Consider the following 25,640-nt stretch of genomic DNA (forward strand, 5'->3'; position numbering starts at 1 on the left):
CAAACCAACTCAACGACTGACTGACAAAATGTGAAAAATGGACAACTGTGGTATTAGGACACTGATCCCAAATCAACCACTTGGAATCCCGAATCACACACAGATCCCAGAAGGAATGGACAACACACGATGAAGGAGGAACCACATGAACCCGAACCAGCCCAGAAAGACCATCCCAATGAACATGGAATCTGGATCCCAAGGAGGTGACACACATGGACCAGCCAATGGACATGGGCACTGTGGCTTTAATAACATGGAATCCCTTGACCCATCCCACAGTGGCCTCCAAATCCAAGTGAGTGAGTGAGTGAGTGGACATTAACGTCACATCGGCACATTAAATATATCGTGACGAGACACATTGAAATGGAATATAGGAACCTAAACAATGAAGGACAAAACAACAGAATATGACACAGATGAACTAGTGGAAGGAAGAACACAGCACATGGACACAAGATAAAAAAAATAGGCAGTGGACACAACAATTGAAGAAGACAATGAAGAATTATGGATGGAGAAGGAAAATATGGACCCAGAGGCCTGATGGAGACCCATCCCAAGGACACACATGATAAAAAATCCCAGGACACGGAGGAAGGAGATCCATGACCACACACAAATGGAAAGATCCCACCAGCCACATGACCCCATGATGGAGACCAACACAGGAGGAACCCGACCATCACATGGACAAGGATCCCCAAGGACGAAATATTGAAACCCAGACATCCAGGAAGACCGACCACATGGACATCCGAATCACACAGATGAACACACACATGACCCAGGAAATACGGAGAATCCAACCATCCATCCATGTATCAGAGTGAGGAAAGCACGCTGACCACACACACATGGAATCGAACCCATGGACGATGGAACCCGAACTAGAACGAACCACTTAAGGAAATAGAGACACACAAACACACAGAAAAGAACAACAGTGAAGACATGAAAAAATATGAAAAACTAATGAAGCCAGGAAAAGGAGACAGACACCCCAAATGAGACCCATCGCCCAACAGAATCAACACAGGAAGAACACACTGAAACAGAATGAGAATGGACAGACACATGACCACAGACACCAACATGACAGACCCACAGATCCATGAACACAGACACGGGACAACACTGAATGGACAAGGACAAGAAATGACCCCAGTGGAAGAACACATACAGAACATAATAACACAGGACACAATCAACATATACAGAAGAAAGGAACTTAACAGGAAGACACAACACCAAGATTGACAGACCAGACTGACTGTAACCACATGCACAGTGGCCTGAGAGAGAAAATACACACAGAGACAACACACACAATGGAAAATAGAAGAACATGAAGGAAGAATATAAAAGAATAAAGAAGGACAAAGACATAATAATGGACAGAAAATATAAAGAACATATATAAAATAATTATGGAAGGAACAAATATGGTCTTAAAGACAGGCATTTGACAAAATGGCCCAACAACAAATGGGACTAATTAAATGACAGTAGATGGAATAGTTTCAGCAGGAATGGAAGGACAGAATGGGGTGAAGACACAATGGCCAAATTAGACACATGACAGAAGGAAAGGAAGACACATAAATGACGGACAAATGAAATGAAATGGAGGAAAGAAATGGAACAGAATGGAATATGACAGTGAACAGGAATGGAATGGATGGAAATAGACATAAGAACACAGCAATGGTAGACAGAACACAAAATGGAAAAATATTCAATGACATGGAAATAATGGAAAATTGATATGGACAAATAAAGAAAATAGGTATGTGAATGGATGGATGGAATAGCCCACAAATGACAAACAGCGGGGATGGATGAAGACAGAACTTATAGATGAAATGAAATGAAGATGGAGTTCTGAATGGATGAAGAATGGAACATGGACATCTTAATGGAACAAGGAATATGGACAGGAAGGGAAGAAATGGATGGATCTTATGATTCTGTTTCTATGAAATTTCGCTCATTTATTCCAATGATATTCGTGGGCTATGTTTCCAATAATTCATACTTAAAAGCCGACAAGAAAGTCTACAATGCTAAAACACTTAGGACTAAGTTTGGGTTTCACTGAATACAGCTGAATTAGGCTGAGGCTACAGCACACATTTAAGGACTGTTTTTCAATTGTTGTACATTTGTGGAAGGATAATTACCTGTGTGTATAGTGTAATTTCAGACAGAACCGAACACTGCAAAAAAGCATTCTTGAATATTCATATTTTTATGCTTCCTTCTCAGGTTTAGAAATGAATAGCAACAAAACATAGGCAGTACTGAAACTCAAGAAAATAACTTTTCCAAAAGGAAACTACACTGGTTTAATCAAATAACAAAGTAAATTAATAAGTGTTAATTTCACTGAAGACTCTCAGTAAAATATCTAACCGTGTCTTGGAAGACCAGACCTATTTAACACTTCCAAATAAAATTTGAATATCATTTGAAAAAAGGAAAGAAGCTATGAAGAAGGTAGTATACTAGCGCCATGAAATTCTTTAAAGGAATTTAGAAGTGCGTTGATTGCTTCATTTCCATGTAGATGTCTGATGAAAAATACGTTGTGAAAAATAAATCAAGAAGTTGTTATCCATAAGATTTGTCTTGTATTACTAGCGCCATGTTTTCAGTAACACGTTTCAGGATTCTATATGGTGTTCACTCCGATATTAACATATAAAAGGTATATCTATTTACGACTTTACAATTTATGAGGCCTATTTTCACCCCGATATTATTTTGAAACATAATACCTTGATACCATCAGATGTTCAGCAGGGTGACACGATGTCCGTACAAGGACATTTGTGACGTGACATCAACTGGCGTCGCATTAAACATTGTAAAGGTCATGATATCCATACACACCGTATACGGTTTGTATGGGGTTTACCAGACAGGTACATTCGATACAGGGGTGGAAATAACTTTAAAATTGCTAGTGTACTCCGATACAGTGGCACATGTAAAATCACTTGCCCTGATAATTTTTCCACTATACCGGCCATTTTCTTGTTGATTTTTTAAATAAACAACATAATTAACATTGGAATATCAACTGGACACCGGTACAGTGTGATATACAAATTTGCTTTCCCGACAGAAAAAAACACTGGACTCGGGCGTCGGGCAATGGGTTATTTCCACCCCTGCGATAACGAGTGATAAACAAGAAAACTGATAAACAAGAGCATTACATGAATCCAAACGAAAAGATAAATTTCCATTACTTCTTCCAACTAGTATAAAAAAGTAATCAACTCAAAAATAATAATGTCTGGTTTATGCAGTGTCTGCTTGAAAAATATAATCACTGATAAAGCAGAAGCGTAAAAACTAATAGCAAAATCCAAAGCTACCTATCAAGACCGAAATATAGTTATTGCAGTTATTGCAATATTGTACAATTTTGACGAATCATATCATTATCTTCCAGACAGCTCTCATAAAGGCATTGTCTTCGAGAAATTTCACCTACGAACGATCTACGTTTTTAGCAAGATCATATACTTGTGCTTATGAAAGATCAGTATGTCATCATACCGGGGTATCCTTACCACTGACGTAAACCGTGACGGCGATCACAAAAACCTGAAGAAGAACGTTAGGTGTTTACCTGAAAAACAACGGGTGTATATTCCTCCAAATAGGGAACTGCTTCTGGTACCTGTTTTGTCCATGTTGAGTGTTTTTAGAAGTTCTTCACATATCTTTATTAAGAAATTCGAAAATATCTAGGAAGGCCTTGAATGTTGTTACTCTCATCAGACAACTCCCACGCAATTGTCAGAAGACGGTCTTTCAAATCTTTTCAGAAGCAGTATCCTAAGATGTACCTGAACGTAAATGTAGACATCAAAAGCCTGTGTCCGCCCTGGAATTGGAAAGAAGAAGCCACTGATATTTTCATACAGTGTTGTGGATGGTGTTTATGGCTCTGAATCACTGATCATATTATGGCCTCATTGGAATGAATAGTGTGAGTGTGCGAGATGGGTTTACCGCCGCCTTTAACATTTTTCGAGTTATATCAGGACGTGTCTCCTAATATGGTTAGAAATCAAGTGATGCAGTTGTACGAGTGTACATAGTGGGGATTAGAACCAATAATCACAGGTTTGGCGTGCCCAGGGGACGCAACCCGGAACAACGAATTATTAACAATACCAGTTGTGATTATAAAATAATGACATGTTGAGAGTTTATCATCTTTACTGTAGGAATTTTCATGTATACATAGTGCTTCAAAACAGTGTATTTTCAGTAGATCTGCTGGTAATTTCGTCTAATACATCCGTTTATTTGCGACGTAACACCCTGGAATGAAGTAATTAGAGAGGTAGCATGGATTCGCTACGCACCATCCAAAATGCGACCCTCTCATGCAACAACGGAACAACAATATAAATGCACCTACAATCATTCACCACTGTTTAGCGTGTCATTACTTATACCCTCACTCTAAACCCATTCAGTATCGAGGACACACATCCATTGTCTGTTCAAAAAGTGATTGATTAACTTTGTCTACATAATAAACAAAGATCATCATATTACTGTAGGTATTTCAAATTAATTCAAACCTGTTTCAAAACGTTTAGTGTGTCATTACTAGTAACTTAACTCTAACTGCATTCAGTTTTGATCAAACACATCCTTTGTCTATTCAAAAAGTATATGATTTACTTTGTTTCCATAATAATGACAGTTTGAAAGTTCATCATATTACTGTAGGTATTTCAAATGAATTCAAACCTGTTTCAAAACGTTTAGTGTGTCATTACTAGTAACTTAACTCTAACTGCATTCAGTTTTGATCAAACACATCTTTTGTCTATTCAAAAAGTACATCATTTACTTATTCTCCATAATAATGACAGTTTGAAAGTTTATCAATTTACTGTAGGTATTTGAAGTGAATTCAAACCTGCTTAAAAACATTACTGTGTATTTACATGTATGGCAGAACTCACGTCATGCTATTACATAGGCTGGTAATGTTGTCTGCAAGACCACGTATCGCTTTCATATCGGGATCAAGTACCGACCTGGAATGGAATATATAGAATACGTAGCAAAGATTCGGTTCTCAGAATCCAAAAATACAACACCCTCATGAAACAAGGGAACAACAATATAAATATACCTAGAATCAGTCATCACCGTTTAGTGTGTCATTACTAGTAACTTAACTCTAACTGCATTCAGTTTTGATCAAACACATCCTTTGTCTATTCAAAAAGTATATGATTTACTTTGTCTCCATAATAATGACAGTTTGAAAGTTCATCATATTACTGTAGGTATTTGAAGTGAATTCAAACCTGCTTAAAGACATTACTATGTATTTACATGTAAGGCAGAACTCACGTCATGCTACAACATGGGCTGGTACAGTGGTCTGCATGATCAAGTATCATTTTCATATCGAGCTGACGTCGCAACCTGGAATGGAATATATAGAATACGTAGCAAAGATTCGGTTCTCAGAATCCAAAAATACAACACCCTCATGAAACAAGGGAACAACAATATAAATATACCTAGAATCAGTCATCACCGTTTAGTGTGTCATTACTAGTAACTTAACTCTAACTGCATTCAGTTTTGATAAAACACATCCTTTGTCTATTCAAAAAGTATATGATTTACTTTGTCTCCATAATAATGACAGTTTGAAAGTTTATCATATTACTGTAGGTAGTGAATTCAAACCTGCTGAAAAACATTACTATGTATTTACATGTAAGGCAGAACTCACGTCATGCTATAACATAGGCTGGTAATGTTGTCTGCAAGATCACGTATCGCTTTCATATCGGGCTCAAGTACCCACCTGGAATGGAATATATAGAATACGTAGCAAAGATTCGGTTCTCAGAATCCAAAAATACGACACCCTCATGAAACAAGGTAACAACAATATAAATATACCTAGAATCAGTCATCAACGTTTAGTGTGTCATTACTAGTAACTTAACTCTAACTGCATTCAGTTTTGATCAAACACATCCTTTGTCTATTCAAAAAGTATATGGGCACCCGTGAAGAGCCACCTCCTCGTGGTGGGTGCTTGGTAACGCTAAGCGCTCTTCGACCCCCCGTTGTGGACCCTGGGGGATATTTGGTCCACCAACCCGTTTGCCGTGGGTTGCGCCCCTGTGTCGGTGGAGGACGAGAGGCTGGTGGTTGAGGGCACTGGTTCCAGGAACAGTGTTCCTTTGCCCAACACACCACTTCGCCCCTTACTTCACCTAGACGGGTGGTTGAACTGGCCCGGTTCAATCAATCGGCTGGTCACGACAAGCCCTGTGCTACAACTGTAAAATGTTGCACAAAATTTGAGAATTATTATATAATATTTTTAAGTCTTGGCAATTTTTAAACTTTGAATTTATGAATTTCAACTGCACAATTTCATGTATGTTTTAGCCTAGAGTCGTATGCCCAGAAGGCGGTGGCTCATGGGCCAATCTGGTGGATTCATTAATCTTTTAATTTTTCTGCTGGAGTATGTCATCCGGGTATCCTTGGCGCTGCAAGTCGGAGATCCACTTGTTTTTAGCATTGTCCTTGTGATACTCCGTGGTGGGTGGGGAGCTCGGATGATGAAATCTAACAAAATAACCATGGCTTATGAAACACCAACAAAAAAAACAAACGTCCTCTTGACAATGACCCTGTTGATGATGACCACAGACTGCCTAAATCGATTGAGTATTGGCCACGTTTCCTTGTAATGGAGACTCTAGACAAGAGTCCATTAAAGTTGAACCCTTTTGCAGTATCTAAGGGTATTCAAGGTATTGCTCGGGATGTAAAGAACAATAAACATCTCCATTCAGGTGCGCTGCTAGTTGAATGCGCAAGAAAAAACGCAATAAACCAACTTGATGAATACAGAATTGTTCGTTGGCATTCAGGTCTCGGTCTCTGCTCACAAAACTTTGAACACAAGTAAAGGAATCGTCAGAGACCGGGATCGATTGTTTGATGATATGTCAGAACTTGACATAGTATCAGAGATGAAAGATCAAGGTGTCCTTTACGTTAAGCGCTTTACAACCCGAAAAAACAATGAAACTTTCAGAACGAATACCTATCTGTTTTCCTTTTCATCTCCAAATGCTCCCAAACGCTGAAGGCAGGTTACTGTAACATTCCCGTTGACACCTACATCCCTAACCCACTCAGGTGTTTTAAATGCCAGAAATATGAACACGGTGTAAATACTCACTGTGGTGAGAAGACACACACAACAGAAGATTTTAACAGTACTTTTAAAAAATGAACCAACCATTCAGCTTTTTCTAAAGAGTGTCCCATTTGGAAAGAGCAAATGGCAATTAACAAAATCAAATTTACCCAAAATATCACTTTTTCTGAGGCAAAAAAACTGGTAAAGAGATCCGACCTTCCAGAGAGTTATGCTGCAGTAGCCAAAACACCATCTGAGTCTAGCTTTAAAATAACAAAATCATCCACTAGCTGCCAAACAACCTTGACTTGGGTCAAAGGGGACTCTCCACTGAATTTGTACCCTGCCATATCATCTCAGACTGAGGAATCACTTCCTGGTACGTCAAAATCTTCTTCTGATCATAAATCATCCTCTCAATCATGCTCACTCACTCAATCGTCATCTGACAATCAACAAATTGTTCAAAGTAAAGGTAAGCCTAAGCCTGATGCTAACAAGAAACAAAGTGGCAGAGCTCCAAAGGGGTCGCAAAATAAAATTCAGTTGTTCAACAAATATGGATCTCTTGAGGACATGGACGTATCTGAAAACGTCCATTCTAGGGCACATAGCTTGTCGCCCTCAAAACAAGTGCAGGGTAGATCCCCAATAAATCCCCCCAAAAGATAATGTCTTCTATTAATCTTGTACAGTGGAACTGCAGAGGGCTAAGGAATAATTTCAAAGATTTGCAGCTATTAGTCCAGGACTTCACACCATCAGCCATTTGTCTCCAGGAGACATATTTAAAACAGACGGATACATTTGATTTACGTCATTTCAATGCATACCATTCCTTTTCACCTCCAGGTGATCCGGCCACTGGAGGATCTTTGATCCTTATCAAACAAAATGTTATCCATATCCCTGTTATACTTAATACCGGTCTCCGGGCGTTTGCCGTACGACTGACGTTACATGTTGCGTTCACATTATGCTCTTTGTACATCTCACCGTCTTCAACTCTTCAGAAGACTGACCTTCAAAATTTATATGACCAACTCCCAAAACCTTGTATCATTATGGGAGATGTAAATGGCCACAACCCGCTCTGGGGTGGTACAACAACTAATGCTAAAGGTAAACTTTTAGAAGAGTTTTGTTCAGACAATGATTTATGCATATATAATGATGGTTCTAGCACATATTTACATCCTGGCACAGGAACTTATTCAACTCTTGATTTATCAATTACTGACTCAGACTTATTGAATGAATTTGAGTGGTCAGTCCACGACGACCTGTGTGGAAGTGACCATTTCCCAACAATTCTCAAACCCGTGAATCCATCTGATGTTCCTCCATCATCAAGATGGAACTTAAAGAAGGCTAACTGGCCTTTATATGAAACTTTCTGTGCTGACAAACTCAAACCTGAACTTTTCATGATCTTCCTGATGCTATCAAATGTTTTTCAGATGAGCTCCAGACACATAGCTGACAAGTGTATCCCCAAATCCTCTGCAGTTCCTCATGTACGTAAAACCATGGTTTAACAGCTGACTGCAAACAAGCTCTCAAGGCAAGGAAGAAAGCTGAACATTATTTCCGTTGCCATCCTACGGTCCACAATTTAAACAAATTTAGAATTTTAAATGCTAATGCACGGCGTACTTTTAAACAAAGTAAAAGCCAATCTTGGCGAAACTATGTCTCAAACATCAATTCGCGCACGCCGATATCAAAGGAGTGGAACATGTTCCAGAAAATAAAAGGTAAGGGCTCTAAATCTAGCGTTAAGCATCTCAAAAATGGAGATGAATTATTAACTGATAAATCTGACATAGCAAATAAACTTGGAGAAACTTTGGCCAAACATTCTTCCTACTCTATTCTAACTACTAGTATGTACCTGAATTCCAGAAATATCAAAAACAGCAGGAAAAGAAACCTATTAATTTCAATTCAGACAATGGGGAAGACTACAATGAAACCTTTTCGATACATGAGCTTGATACTGCTCTTGACCAAGCTCACGATACTGCTTCAGGAGCTGATGGTATACATTATCAACTCCTGAAACACTTACCTGAATCATGTTTAGAGACGCTCTTATCTATTTTTGGTGACATTTGGACATCTGGACAATTTCCTTCCTCGTGACGTGATGCTATAATTGTGCCCATCCCTAAAGCTGGACGTGATCATACTGATCCTTCCAATTATAGGCCAATTTCACTAACTAGCTGTATTTGCAAGACCATGGAACGCATGATAAATAATCGACTTGTTTGGTACTTGGAAACCAATAACCTTCTAACTAATATACATTGTGGTTTTCGAAAAAACGTAGTACCATCGATCATTTAGTGCGCTTAGAATCTTTTGTGAAAAATGCCATAATTAATAAACAGCATGCAGTGTCAATCTTTTTCGATTTAGAAAAAAGCATACGACACAACATGGAAACATGGGATTTTAAAAGATTTACCTGACTTTTGGATTCTGAGGCGTTTGCCTCACTTTTATATCAACTTTTTAAATGACAGGCAATTTCAAGTCCAGTAGGTTCAACCCTGTCTGACCATTACAATCAGGATCAGGGGAGTCCCATAAAGGCAGTATTTTGTCTGTAACATTGTTTAGTATCAAGATTAACAGTTTATCAAAGGTTTTAAATGATTCAATAGATGGGTCACTTTTTGAGGATGATTATAATATTTCTTGTCGCGGTAAGAATATGCATACTATTGAACGGCAAATGACGCTGTGTTTAAATAAAATACATAAATGGTGTCTTGAAAATGGCTTTAAATTTTCTAAATCCAAAACTAATTGTATACATTTTTGTAGAAAATATAAACCCGCATAAAGACCCGGAACTGTTCCTCAATGGCACTCCCATCAAAGTTGTAAAGGAGGCCAAGTTCTTGGGTTTAATTTTTGACTCGCATCTAACTTTTCTTCCCCCTATCAAGTCCCTAAAAACTAAATGCCTTAAGGCACTTGACTTGTTGAAAGTCGTTTCCAATTCTAAGTGGGGAAGGGATCAAGCTACCCTCCTACAATTATATTGATCATTGGTACGCTCCAAACTTGATTATGGCTCCATCGTGTATGGTGGAGCCTGCAACAGTAGTGTTTAGCCCATTTCCGCCGTGATATTGCTGGAATATTGCTAAAAGCGGCATAAAACTAAACTCAGTCAGTCAGTCAGTGCAACAGTAATCTAAAACTATTAGATTCTGTCCACCACCAAGGTCTAAGACTATGTCTTGGTTCCTTTAGAACTTCACCTGTTGACAGCCTCTACGTCGAGGCTGATGAGCCATCTCTTACACAACGCCGTATAAAATTAACATTACAGTATATTACAAAACTTTATTCCAATGAGTCAAACCCTGCATATAACTGTGTCTTTAATCCACTATATGAAGATCTGTATAACAAAAAGCCTTCTCTTGTTCCGCCTCTTTGTATAAGAGTGAAACCTTTCCTTTCTGCTGCTGGGATTGAGCTAGACCATATAACCCCTTCCCGTCTGTTTTCTTCTCCGCCTTGGCAGTTGGTTAGGCCACAAGTTGACCTAACATTAACTACATTTAAAAAATCAGAAACAAATGAATTACAGTATAAACAAGAATTTAGTCAATTAAGAAAAAAATATAATACATATAAATCTTTATTTACAGATGGGTCCAAGGACAGTGGCGCAGTGGCATGTGCCACTGTCATTGGATCCAGAACAATATCTTCTAGAATAGCGGATAACAGCTCTATATTTACAGCAGAAACAAACGCCATCTTAACAGCTCTTAAATATATCAAAAAACACCGTAAATATAAACAATATATCATCTATTCAGATTCTCTTTCATGTCTTCAGGCTATTAAAAATCTTTCTTGCAAACATCCACTTTTATTAGAAATTATTGAATTGTACAATGAACTTGCTACTGGCCAATGCGACATCGTCTTTTGTTGGTTACCCAGCCACGTTGGCATTTCTGGGAACACCATGGCTGATATTGCTGCTAAGGCAGCCCTCAACAAATCTGTGACACCACTTCTTATCCCATACTCTAATTATAAAGCCAGCATTAGAACATACATCCGCGATCTAATGCAAAAGAAGTGGGACACCCAAGTAGGTATTAATAAATTACATGCAATAAAACCCTACATTGGTTACACCTGCTTGGGTTGTCAGTCCAGATTTGAAAAGGTCATTATGCGACGATGTCGCATTGGCCATACCAGATATACTCATGAATATTTATTGAAAGGCGAAGATCCTCCGTGTTGTATCCCTTGTGATGAAAGGATCACAGTCAAGCATGTCTTGCTTGACTGCATTGAATATTCCATCACAAGGGATATCTATTTCAAATCCAAAACTCTGAAGATCTTTTTAATAATGTCAGTTCTCATTTAATTATTGCATTTTTTTTAAAATTAGATTTGATGAGTGATTTGTAAATAGATATATATTTTGTTATTGGTAGCAACTGAGATTGTTAGTGGCTGTATCCTCAAAGGGGGTTGAAGTATTGTAAAATTGTCCTCCTGAGAGGGTACGTTAGTCCCAAAACAGTTAGTCAATCTAAGTGTACCTGCTTTATAATCGTAGAATAAGTGTGTTTTTAATTTATGGCTAGATTTCTCTGTCGCCAATGGCTGAAGGGATGGTGTAAATCCAACTAGGGTCCATGCAGGTAGCAAAAGTAATGTAAGTCCCCATGGTTCCTAGTATGGTGATCTACCTTCAGTTGTTGGCGATCTATAGCCCGTTTGTATATTGTATTGTCTTCGTAAATAAAATAGTTTTACATGTTCATGCTAGTTTTAGACTCCATCTGTGATACTCTAGTTATTTTACAGTCCTTCGCTGACTGATTCTTTAGCAACTTTAATTTATTGTTTATATAACACATTTCTCGTCACTATATGGCTGAAATATTGCCTATGTGACGTTAAATATTAACTCACTACCTCAAAAAGTATATGATTTACTTTGTTTCCATAATAATGACAGTTTGAAAGTTCATCATATTACTGTAGGTATTTCAAGTGAATTCAAACCTGTTTCAAAACGTTTAGTGTGTCATTACTAGTAACTTAACTCTAACTGCATTCAGTTTTGATCAAACACATCCTTTGTCTATTCAAAAAGTGTATCATTTACTTATTTTCCATAATAATGACAGTTTGAAAGTTTATCATATTACTGTAGGTATTTGAAGTGAATTCAAACCTGTTTCAAAACGTTTAGTGTGTCATTACTAGTAACTTAACTCTAACTGCATTCAGTTTTGATCAAACACATCCTTTGTCTATTCAAAAAGTATATCATTTACTTATTTTCCATAATAATGACAGTTTGAAAGTTTATCATATTACTGTAGGTATTTGAAGTGAATTCAAACCTGCTTAAAAACATTACTATGTATTTACATGTAAGGCAGAACTCACGTCATGCTATAACATAGGCTGGTAATGTTGTCTGCAAGATCATGTATCGTTTTCATATCGAGCTGACGTCGCAACCTGGAATGGAATATATAGAATACGTAGCAAAGATTCGGTTCTCAGAATCCAAAAATACAACACCCTCATGAAACAAGGGAACAACAATATAAATATACCTAGAATCAGTCATCACCGTTTAGTGTGTCATAACTAGTAATTTAACTCTAACTGCATTCAGTTTTGATCAAACACATCCTTTGTCTATTCAAAAAGTATATAATCTCCTTTGTTTCCATAATAATGACAGTTTGAAAGTTCATCATATTACTGTAGGTATTTCAAATGAATTCAAACCTGTTTCAAAATGTTTAGTGTGTCATTACTAGTACCTTAACTCTAACTGCATTCAGTTTTGATCAAACACATCCTTTGTCTATTCAAAAAGTATATGATTTACTTTGTTTCCATAATAATGACAGTTTGAAAGTTTATCACACTACTGTAGGTACTTTAAGTGAATTGAAACCTGCTTAAAAACATTACTATGTATTTACATGTAAGGCAGAACTCACGTAATGCTACAACATGGGCTGGTACAGTGGTCTGCAAGATCATGTATCGTTTTCATATCGAACTGACGTCGCAACCTGGAATGGAATATATAGAATACGTAGCAAAGATTCGGTTCTCAGAATCCAAAAATACGACACCCTCATGTAACAAGGGAACAACAATATAAATATACCTAGAATCAGTCATCACCGTTTAGTGTGTCATAACTAGTAATTTAACTCTAACTGCATTCAGTTTTGATCAAACACATCCTTTGTCTATTCAAAAAGTATATAATCTCCTTTGTTTCCATAATAATGACAGTTTGAAAGTTCATCATATTACTGTAGGTATTTCAAATGAATTCAAACCTGTTTCAAAACGTTTAATGTGTCATTACTAGTAACTTAACTCTAACTGCATTCAGTTTTGATCAAACACATCCTTTGTCTATTCAAAAAGTATATGATTTACTTTGTCTCCATAATAATTACAGTTTGAAAGTTTATCATATTACTGTAGGTATTTGAAGTGAATTCAAACCTGCTTAAAAACATTACTATGTATTTACATGTAAGGCAGAACTCACGTCATTCTAAGACATAGGCTGGTAATGTTGTCTGCAAGATCACATATCGCTTTCATATCGGGATCAAGTACCGCCCTGGAATGGAATATATAGAATACGTAGCATAGATTCGGTTCTCAGAATCCAAAAATACGACACCCTCATGAAACAAGGGAACAACAATATAAATATACCTAGAATCAGTCATCACCGTTTAATGTGTCATTACTAGTAACTTAACTCTAACTGCATTCAGTTTTGATAAAACACATCCTTTGTCTATTCAAAAAGTATATGATTTACTTTGTCTCCATAATAATGACCGTTTGAAAGTTTATCATATTACTTTAGTTCTGAGTGTTTTCTATTTGGATAAATAACTTGCGTTTCTTATGCGTGTGAGTAATATACTCAAGCTTAACTGACTTATGTACACCTTAATATGTTTAATGCATCCTTATGTTTGACCTGTGCGTTTCTTTTTTGAAGAGTTGATATAATGTAAGACAGAACTCACATGCTTCCAATTGCTCCCTTTCTAACTAGCCACAACATCCTGGAAAGAAAACATGTACAAAGAGATAGCATATATTTGCTACACATCACACAAAATATGACACACTCAGGGAATCATGGCAACGGAACAACAATTTATATAAAAAATACAAACAATTATCACAGTTTATTGTGTCTTTGATAATAATTTAACTCTAATTGCATTCAGTGTTGATAAGAAATAATTCATTTTGTTTCAAAGTGATATACTGATATTGAATAAGAGATAATGTAATATATAATGCAATGTGATAATGTGTACATTACTCCAGATATTCAGTATCAGTTAATCCAATGAGTTGTTTCTCCTATTCTCTCATATTGTTCTGAAGTTTGGGGCTTTATGGTAGCTAATGCTATTGAAAGGGTACACTTGAATTTTATGAAACCTATATTACATGTCAAAATGTCAACTCCATCAGCTTTCCTATATGGAGAATTTGGTACATTTCCTTTGAAAGTTTTTCGTCTTGTCAGGACTATGAAATATTGGCTTAAGGGAGTGAGGTATTTAGTGAGTGAGTGCGTTAAAAATAAAACGTATACTGGCCACATAAGAAACTGTGCACACCGAAAATATAAAGATAGGCAGACAGTGTCTTTATACATAAATAAAGGTGTGAACATAGCAAGTATTGGAGACAATCAAACGATCATGCAGGTGCCAGGCGACGTGACGTCATTGATGGTGGCCTATGGACTTGCAATGTGTTACTGCACGTGCAGCCTGTGCAGCTGCACACAACATGTGAAACTCAGAAATTGCTGTCACTGTCAAAAGCTTGATCTTTGGTCATTCAAACGTTCACAAATTCACATGAGAAGTCACATGCACACCATGCCAAGATGAACATCTGCTCAACGTCATGAAGCCATTGGAATGGTTCGAGCAGGCATAAGCCAACAACAGGTGGCAGCACATTTCCAATGTCATCGTTACGCCGATATCTGCATTGGTCGAAGGCGTTATGGAAACAGTAATGATTTGCCGACCACTGACGTTCTGAAGTCCCGAGTAACTGGCGCCAAGACAGGACCGATGGATTCGGGTGACTCATCTCAGACACAGGTTCCAGGCGGCGGTGACCCCGTCCCAAACATTCCCCAGACCTTCAGTGCTCATTTGGTAGACTCTATGCGTCGTCGATGCACTGCTGTGCTTCACGCGCATGATGGTCATACCCGTTATTGACTTTGTGACTTCGACGTGTGACCCCCTACTCAATTTTGAACTTCTGACGTCATCGTTACGGATATTGTTCATGTTCTTTTGACATGGTGTTGTGGCCCGATACTTCAGCTTATAAAGTGTCCACATCATTTCGTCTTTTCTGTGTTGTATTCCAATTCTGAAGGAATTTTCTGTGTGCACAGTTTCTTTATGTGGCTAGTATATTAAGGAAACTCTGTGCATCGAGAAATACTTAACTAACATTGATATTAAGAAGTACAGAACTGCATTTCATGTTTCCGTCTCAGTTCACAAATGCTTATGATTGAAAATGAAAGATATAGTGTGCCTAAAATCCCATTTGCTTATAGATTATGCCTCTTTTGTACTAACGAAATATGATGAGTACCACGTACTCTTGATTTGACCAAAATATTGCGAAATACTTAAACAACTTTATTGGAAAATATAGGTATGTTCAAGTTTATAAGGTTGTTAAAACTTCCGGTTGCGCATGAAATCTAGGCGGTCTCGTGTTTGAGGAGCTCTCGCAACCCACGGATGACTATGCCTTCACTGCTGAAAAACAGGATAATGTATATGAACTAAACCTTACAATTGGAAGGCAAAGTATTGAAGGTAAACTTTTTTTCAGTTTCAAAACCGTGCGATGAAACAATTGAAATACACATACACGCTACGTGGGGATGTCTGACACAGCGAGAGCAACACGTGCTACAGCGAACATGGAAGAAATTGTCCAAAACTCAGAAAAAAGGTTGGCTGCACTAATTTCTAATTCCAAACCAGAACTTCAAGCTTCCATCGATACCATTAAAAGTGAAATTTCTGACATTAAACAAACAGTTAGTGGGGTTTAGCACGCGGTCTCACAACATGATGACGATTTGAACTGTCTCCGTAACAAGATAGCTGAACTCAAGAAAGAAAAGTCGATTCTTGAGAAACAAGTGACTCTAAAAGATATACATGACCGGAAAAGTACTCTATTGTTTTATGGAATTCCGGAATAACCCCAGGAAAACTTTGAGAAAGTTCATCACAAAATCGCTTAAGTTCAGTGAGGACCGAGCCGACACCACTGGAAAAAAGTCCATGTTTACAAGCCTGGAAATGTCTTGGAAAGATGATGTTTCCAAGAAATTTCCAATTTTGGAAAGATGATGTTTCCAAAAATTTACAATTTTGGAAATGTCCACAAGGGGAGATAACTGGTGGGTGATGGTAAATTATTGTTATTTGCACGCCCCGGGACCTAATCCCTTGTTGATTGATGAGTGACTGACTGACTGACTGAGTTTGGTTTTACACCGCTTTCAGCAATATTCCAGCAACATCACGGCGGGGGACACCAGAAATGGGCTTCACAAATTGTACCCATGTGGGGATTCGAACCCGGGTCTTCGGCGTGACGAGCCAACGCTTTAACCACTGGGCTACCCCACCGGCCCGATTGATGAGTGAATCAAGGCAGTTAATAGTCACCAATTAACAAGGCCTACTGCCTTGTTAATTAACAAGTTTTTATGCCTCTTAAAGAAGCCCCTGGAAGTGAGTTAAATCTTTGCTGGGCATTAAGAAGTGGATTGCATTACTGTGACCTGATTTTCACCTGATGAAGGAGCAAGCATATGCTCCGAGACTTCCTGTTATTCACAATAAAGAAGTTGACATCCATTAATCTTGGTTTTCTTATTATAAAGGTAAGTTATTAAAATCTGCTGAGCTGTAGGCTTGTTAATCATGTCGCGATGTGATTATCGCTCTAACACGCCTGAGAGATTCGTCAACAGTGTGGTATGCACAGGCGTTGAAACTAGTATTGTATTACATTGGGTTGGTTGCATAATGTTTTGTGTTATGCTGTCAGTTTGTATATATGTGTGAATGAGGAACCTCACATATTATGACATTGAAAACAGACTAAGCTTAACATTATTCCATGGTCAATATCGCAATGTTAGTGATATGGTAGTATACGAAAGTTTGTTTCACATTTCTGATAATACCTTCTTTTATGCAGATAAAATTATTAAAAAAATGAATGAATAATGCCATGCTTCTCTCATAGTAAGGGAAGATAATTTATATACTGATTCTGACCAAATTAAATATTTCTTTATCGTCCGAACAGAATTCACAAATTACGGATGTTTTGTGTGGGTGGGTGTGCATGCACGCGTGTATAACATCTAACTTGATAGGTATTAAAATCAGGTCGTTTGTAACCATAATGACTATATTGGTTGGAACACTTGAGGAACAAAAATAATTTCACTCTTCAAAAGGAACTGGAACAGTAACATTTCTCATGTTTTCATATGAGCTTCAAAACATTGAATGAAATAAATGCTGTATGATGAAATGGATCAGAGAACATTATCATGGCATAAATGACGTGTGAATGACACATGTAATGGTCAAAATATATAATCACTATGTTAGACACGTCAAACTGGTACCGATAGATGTATATCTAATAATGTAAAAATTCAGTAGTAAATTTTCTTAGTACCTGAAATATAAAAACACGAATTTGGGATGAGATGTTTTAATCTGAGATCAATCTGTTAGGTAGCAGTTTACTAAAGTAGAACTTAAATCAACTTCAAAAGATTGATCATTCAAAGTGAAGCAGATCTCACTTATACTGCAGTAAACAGTATGGGGATACACAACGAAACATACCACTTACGTGATAACAACTCCCTGTTTATTGCATAGAGCTACAACATTCAGGATAAACAAGCTGATTGAATGTTGATTGATTCCATCACTTGGACAATGGAGTGGATTTCGACTTGTTGATCTTACTCTCTGTTGGCCCCAACGACGTGCTACTTGCTGAATTACCAGTTGTTAATTTACTGCTTGTCACTATGCATATATACTTCTATTCACCTGGTTGTAGTAACTTTTATCTTGATAACGGCGTGAGAATATACATGGAAACTCCCCTCTATCGACCTTGATAGAAGAGGATATTCCGGATTATGCGAATGAGAGCACACCTAATGAGAAAACGAGCCAAAAATATGTATAAAGATAGTGTTTTATTTCAGTCTCATTTCACTTAGCATATATACATTGAAATATAAAACACATAAAAACATAGAAGGCGTAAGCCACGAGTGGTAACGGGAGACTTTATGGACATATTTTATTTAATCATGTTACAACATGCTAAATTTTACAGGAATTATAAATAGTTATATTGCATCATATTATGAAATGTTTCAAAATATTACAAAAATTTAAATATACATACACATTTATAAGTACATTATAAATATATTAAAGATGAGAAAGAAGAGACGCTGAATCAGCAAACTGTCTAACAGATAAAATTCCATTTTGAAACTGGTGTCTCAGTTCTTGAAGACGACGTTCCAGGTATCGGTACTTGTTCTTCGTGGGTTGTCATTGGCCTTCGGCATATTGCACCAACGAGGTGTAGGAATGAACTTCTGTTCAAGTTGAGCATTAGCCATTTCGAAGTCGAATGTACACTTTCATGCTTCTTCTCATTATATATCCCCATGTAATTAGAGGGGAACTGATCCAGAGCGATTAATGTTTCTCGCCAACAGTCTAATTTCCAAACCAAACTGCAAGCTTGTCGGTATCTGCTCCCTCGACCGTGACGGACACAGGGACTGGGCTTCTGGCCACCTTGACAAAATTTCTTCAACCCAAACAGCGGGACATTAGGAAGGGTGGATGGTCATCAGATGCTGTTATTTGAGAATACCCCCGGCAGTTCCTGTCTGATTGCAATAAAGTATACCAGCAGTGTATGCTTTTCGGATTTTCTAATGCATAGATGGCATAGTGACTGATCCAATTTGATCTTATTTCTGTGTTTTTTTACCTCGATATTTAATCATGCCACGTAAACATATGATGTCTATTACATATTATATTTATGACGAATGAAATTTTACTTAGGTATCTGCATTTAACTTCAGTACACATCAAATGCTTATATGTATTTCTTATGCAACAATGAAGTTCCGTTCGTATCCTCCAAACAGTGTCGGCCCATAAATTTTTTCAGGGGTCAATTAACATTGCATGCAATTCAGCGATCACTACCCGCTTTGCTGTAACCAGTATTTGGTGGTATAAACCTACACATGTTATATGTCATAATTGACTTGATGGTCAGTTAAACATTGAACATTTAAAATGTGTTCACCACTGCAATTTCGACTAGTCAAGTCGATAATCCTTTCGTTAATCCATTAAACAATCATTACTAAAACAACACCAAACAGCAAAGACTACCGCCAGTCGCCTTAACGCCCCATGAAACACTCATGCCGCCCCATGCCGCGCTATATTAGCCCATGCAGAACAATCATTTACCATCACCCACCAGTTATCTCCCTTGCAGATATTTCGAAAATTGGAAATCTCATCTTTCCAAAATTGGAAATGTCTTGGAAACATCATCTTTCCAAGACATTTCCAAGCTTGTAACTGTGGAATTTTTTTCCAGTTTGAATTTATGACTGGTATGATGGTAAAACCACTCAGATTATCCGACAGAGGTTCCCATTTTGCATTTCTTGTGTAAATACTCAGCATTATGAATTAAGGTCTGATGTGCCAAATGTATTACATTTTTTGTAATATGCTCATGGAAGTGCAGCAAGACGAATTATCAGCTGACATACAAAACAAACATTGATCAAAGGACTAACCGATAACACGCTGGTTGATTAATTACTTTTATCTTGCACAGCGGATTTGTCAAAAGGTAGTGTTTATGTATGTAGATTTTCTAATCTATACTGATTACACCCTGTCGTAAAGTACCTGTGTAAAAACAACATCTTTCCTTTAATGTATTAACCGCCAGTAAGTTGATGGAGGAGTTCCTCTTTTGCTAGTCGGGCATGTTGTTTATTTAAAGGACACATGCAACGTAAAACACAACTTTGCAGATTCTGATACCTTTCGGTATGGACTTACCGAAACAAATCATCAAAAATGCAAATTCAACTTATAAAGTTGAAAAATAACGCGATGAAAAAACCCGCGCGAAATCGGAGTTCAAACGATTCCATAATTTCCCCCCAGAGCTTTGGGGAAAAGTGGTTTTAACAGTTGGGCTGTGAAATAGGTTAGCGCAGCTTGGAAGCGGGTTGTCCGGTGAATACTCGGTGAAGGCTTTGCTGTGAGCTATATTTCTAATGTGTTGTTGATATTTCACAGGTGCGAGCATTTTATATGTTATGACAGTAGATTACCGATATAACTGTTTATATAATTTCATTTGTGTTTCACCACACGTTCTTCTTACCGAGTCACTTTCTCAGTTTGATACTTAAAAGCAATGTCATTATTTAGCAAAAATGTCTAACTGTGATATAGATATGGCGTTGTCACAGACAAAACTCAATGTCTGTTTTATTGACACCTATGTGTCTGCCTGCCTGTCTGCTAATGATAATGTTCAATACACAACTTCGATCACTGACCACATGCAAATTGAACTTAACACCAATCAGGCTACACACCATAAGCAAAAAGCATTGATTTATGGCCCGAGTTCGGTCTCTGTCACATTATGTAATTACACAGACAGGCAGGTGATACTTGTACACATGACATGTTATGATGTCTGTTGATTGCAAAATGTTATACACAAGAAACGAGCATGTTTTTACAAAACATAACATCTATATATATATACACACGAGACGTAAGCATCTGCAAATGAACCAGCCATTACACTTGAGTGCACACCCACCCGCTTCTGACTGGGTTCGGTATCCCGGCTGCTTCGTTTCTTTGGGAAGTAAACCCAAGTACAAAATATTGCACTTTTGATTTGCGATTGTACGCTTATAATTTTGTTTATATCTTTTTTCATAATCAGCAATGTATATTATATGTCATGAATAAGTGATAATTGTGTTTTAATTATGTTTGATTTTTTGGTTGCATATGACCTTTAAGGCGCAAGAGGATCACCAGACCATGTTAATTAGCAAGACAATGGTACGGGTGGGTGGGGATTGTGGGGGAGGAGATGACCAAGAAAAACACAAGTGGATTGATTGCTCATTATTGGCTAATTAAATTACCTTTTTAAAGAAAGTTTCGCGAAGTTTCGCTCTCAAACCTGGGATAACTAGCTGCACCAATTAAGGGTAGTTATGTACTAGTAAATGCAATCACCCGAGAGAAGTACAGAACAGGTAACATTCTTGAACACTAATATCACAATCAACAGAGGGAAAAGGATGCGAGAAGCAGCATTATCCGTTGAGATGTATGAATGCAACATTTAAAAAAGGTTATGTCATGAGCAGGATGGGAGAAGTAGCTTTACCAATTAATTATTTGCAAAGTATATATGCCCACATATACATCACATTTCCTTATCATATTTCAACATGGCTAAGAAAGGTACAAAGTTAGATGGTAGGAGACCAGGTGGAGAATTGTTGCTGGATGGATATAGGTATCTGAAACGAACTGCCAACAGGAATGGTACCATTTTATGGAGATGTCAGTGCCTGAAAACAGCCTCAGTCACTACAACAGCAGATGGGACTGTTGTCAGAAGAGGGGACAAACAGCATACACATCCAGACCAAAGCTCTATTGGTTCCTATATCCTTACCAGTAATGTAAAAAAACGGGCACGAGAAGAGCTGACAAGGGTACCAAAGTTCATTGTCAAAATTGGGATAACTGGCTAGATAAATTACAGAAGTGAGAAATTTCACTGTCAAATTTGAGGCTGTCAAAATCGGGACTAAACCTATGTGGATATTGATGGATACATTACTCGAACAAGGTAATAACCTGACTTTGTTGCAGACTTTAGTCTGTTTTATTTCTAATATTTGCATTTTGTTTTTATTCATTTGTGGTAGCATTCAACAGAATAATTTGTTTTCGCTGTGTAGCGTAATGCGACAGACAACATACACTAGGTCATACCTAGGGCGTGTGGGAAATATGATTCATGTTGACATTCTATAATATGTCTAGATATTACAGTCATGTTATAAATACGCTATAAGTATAAGTAGATCGTATACTTTTATTAAGTTTCCAAATGCATACAAATATGGCAATAAAATAATTAGGATTATAAGACAAAATACAAAGACATACATTGACTTCCTTATTTTTCAGTCATGATGTTTTACCACTGGCAGATGATTAAACTTCAAACTGTTTTCATTTGTTATAATAAAAATGAAGATGGAAATATTATCGAGTAAAAAGATTTCATTTTGTTGATCAATCTATACCTATACGATCAATTGCGCATGCGGGTGGCACAGCAAAGGTCATGAACCCATTGAAAATACTGGGATATCATCCGGGTGCTGAGGGGAGAAAAACAATAACAAAAGCAGCAACCAGTGCGCGGAAATTGCTCTGGATCAGTGCCTTGTTAAATGTGTTCATCATATGATTGTTTTAATCATGTTTCTACACGGTCGGCTTCCGTGTGAGATGTGTTCACTTCCATCAACCACCGGGTACGTAAGTCCCAAAACTTTCAAAGTCAATTTAAGTGTACCATGTTTTTAATCGTAGAATATGTGTGCTTTTAATTTATGGCTAGATTTCTCTTCTGTCGCCAATGGCTGAAGGGATGGTGTAAATCCAACTAGTGTCCATGCAGGTAGCAAAAGTAATGTAAGTCCCCATGGTTCCTAGTATGGTGATCTACCTTCAGTTGTTGGCAATCTATAGCCCATTTTTACATTGTATTGTCTTCTTCAATTGGAATATTTTAGCTTTGTTTGCTAGTTTTATATTGATATCTGTGATTCTCTAGTATTTTTACTGTCCTTCGTCGGCAGGTTTTTATAATAACTATATATATTCTATTACAATGTCAAATGTTCTCGTCACGATATGGCTGAAATATTGCCGATGTGACGTTAAATAATAACTCACTCACTCACTCACTCCATCAACCACCAGTTTATAATAACACGTCACATGAGATTAGCCATGTGTTAAAATAACACACAAACTTCAAAGCCTACCCCTTGTCAACGTCCTGAGCCTTATAAAAATTGAAAGGTCGGCTTCCTGAGTCGACATCTCAAACTATTTTCATGTAAGTGGTAATAATTCCTGAGCATTAGAGAACAGATTGGCTTGTTTGGAATTTAATGCTTTTCATAAACTAGAATCTCATAAACTATTTGTCTCTGGAATCATCTGTGATATGAACTTATGTAGTGATTTCTCTAGAAATTATTTAACGTTATCTAAAATTAAACATTTAGTCACCTTTCATTGTATATTACCAAATTAATAGTTACACTATAAAGATTTCAAGAAGTAATTCATTTGGGTTCTTTTTGCCTCAGTCCGCCCGTGTGTGGACAATATAACCAATTATCTATTATCAAGTTCATGATATTTCGTGAATACACCAACTGCATAACACCGTCTCTGACCACAAACCCAAATGGGTTGTTCTCTATTCGCCTACAGTCTTAAAACAACAGTCTTGACTGTTGATTTCGTAATTAATGATAAACCACCCAAACGGTCCATCCCTTGTGACAGGTGTTAATTAGAGGGTACCATTAAAGAATGTATTCTACTACAATAAACCTATTATTCCCTGGCAAGGGTTCACTTTTATGACATTTAATAAACCCTGTCCAGTTAGTCGGTGGGTCCGGTAAACTTTTATTTAATCAATGATGTAACGTAGGTCTATGTAATTTATGTTTATGCAAACCGTGACAGGTCAAAACTATTTGGCGCTTCTGTGGATAATAAGTAAAACATACACTTAAAACGGTATTTTGGAAAATGCTAGCCATATCAGGGCAAATATGACAGTCAATATCAATTTTAACACCTAGAACATCAAGGATGCAGACGAGTGAAGTTATACCAGGGATAATCTACAACGTCTTATAGTCTCCCTCGTTATACTAATATATAGAATTGGTTCCTAGTCGATCCCATAGGAGGACGAATACACTCCTAGGAGGACGAATACACAGTCTATACACTCACGGGAATCCTTGGGAAAAGGAGAAACTAAAAGAAGTAGTGGTAAAATCCTTCCTAAATTTCCAAAAATTTCCAAGCCTTGGAAACATCATGTTTCCAATTTTGGAATTTTTTGGAAATATGATATTTCCAAATTGGAAATTTTTGGAAATCACCATTTTTTTCTTGTGCACTATGTATTTTAAGATTGTGCCGACACTATGTATTTTAAGATCGTGCATAGGTTACCAAAATCTGAATATCAACGCCAGAATAAGCCTTCTGCCCCATCGTCGATGATTGCGACCTTCATTCATATGTCCGACAGAGAAGCTGTATATGGAGCCAGAAAGCTGTTGCAAGGTAATAATTCTAGTATTCAGACCGACCTACCAGCTTTCATGAAGAAGCAACGAGCAATCCTTGGACGCCAAGCGACTACTATTCGGGAATCGCAAAACCTCTGGACCAGAGTAAGGGTGTTAGGCACAGAGGTCATCTTGCAAACGAGAGATCCAACAAAACCTACGTCAACTTGGAAGAAATATGATTAAACTTTGAAAATCGCACAGTGACAGTCATCTAATATGAACTCCCAAGTCATGATGTAAACAAAGTTGAAGGAAATGTTCTACAACTTCTATTGACGATATGAACCACTTGCACTCTAATATATAATCATATACGATTTCTCCCTAAAATATTTACGCCCCAAATGGAGCGTTTTGCGTTGATAAGATATTTTATTTTTTGTTTGACCTAAGGAATTGTTACATTTCTTGATTTTGAGTTTCAAACGTTTCAATTTCTTATAAATATACACAGTTGGACTACAGGTATCTGCTACACGTGGACTTCGTACAGATTTCACCGACCTGGTATGAACACGTGGTCTGTCTTCTGTTCAGTTGGGATGACTCTGTTTGTGACTGTTTTTTGTGTTGCCTTGTCGTATATGGATTAATAAGGATTGACTTCGTGCGATATAAATGTAAGTATCATATTTAAGCACATTTTAAGTATACAATGGACTTTAAAGTTGTCACCCGTGGGTACTCCGACACGAGTACACTTCCACTCCGCTAAAGGAATATGGC

At 37.4% G+C, this 25,640-nt stretch overlaps 1 protein-coding gene across 1 annotated transcript in view; it reads right to left on the bottom strand.

Annotated features, from left to right (window-relative positions):
* Positions 1–3,111: 3,111 nt before the first annotated feature.
* LOC124278735 (cell death abnormality protein 1-like) overlaps positions 3,112–25,640 on the bottom strand; it is a 60,938-nt gene continuing 38,409 nt past the window's right edge. The window contains exons 6-8 of the mRNA XM_046714505.1: positions 14,317–14,355; positions 5,792–5,866; positions 3,112–3,904 (exon numbers count right to left, since the gene is read on the bottom strand). Of these exons, the coding sequence (XP_046570461.1) occupies positions 3,886–3,904; positions 5,792–5,866; positions 14,317–14,355 (133 nt within the window). The 3' untranslated portion in view covers positions 3,112–3,885. The remainder of the gene's footprint in view (positions 3,905–5,791; positions 5,867–14,316; positions 14,356–25,640) is intronic.

The sequence above is a fragment of the Haliotis rubra genome, unplaced genomic scaffold (genome assembly GCF_003918875.1).
Source record: "Haliotis rubra isolate DU_JTF1 unplaced genomic scaffold, ASM391887v1 Scf1063, whole genome shotgun sequence".
NCBI classification, from domain to species: Eukaryota; Metazoa; Mollusca; class Gastropoda; order Lepetellida; family Haliotidae; genus Haliotis; species Haliotis rubra.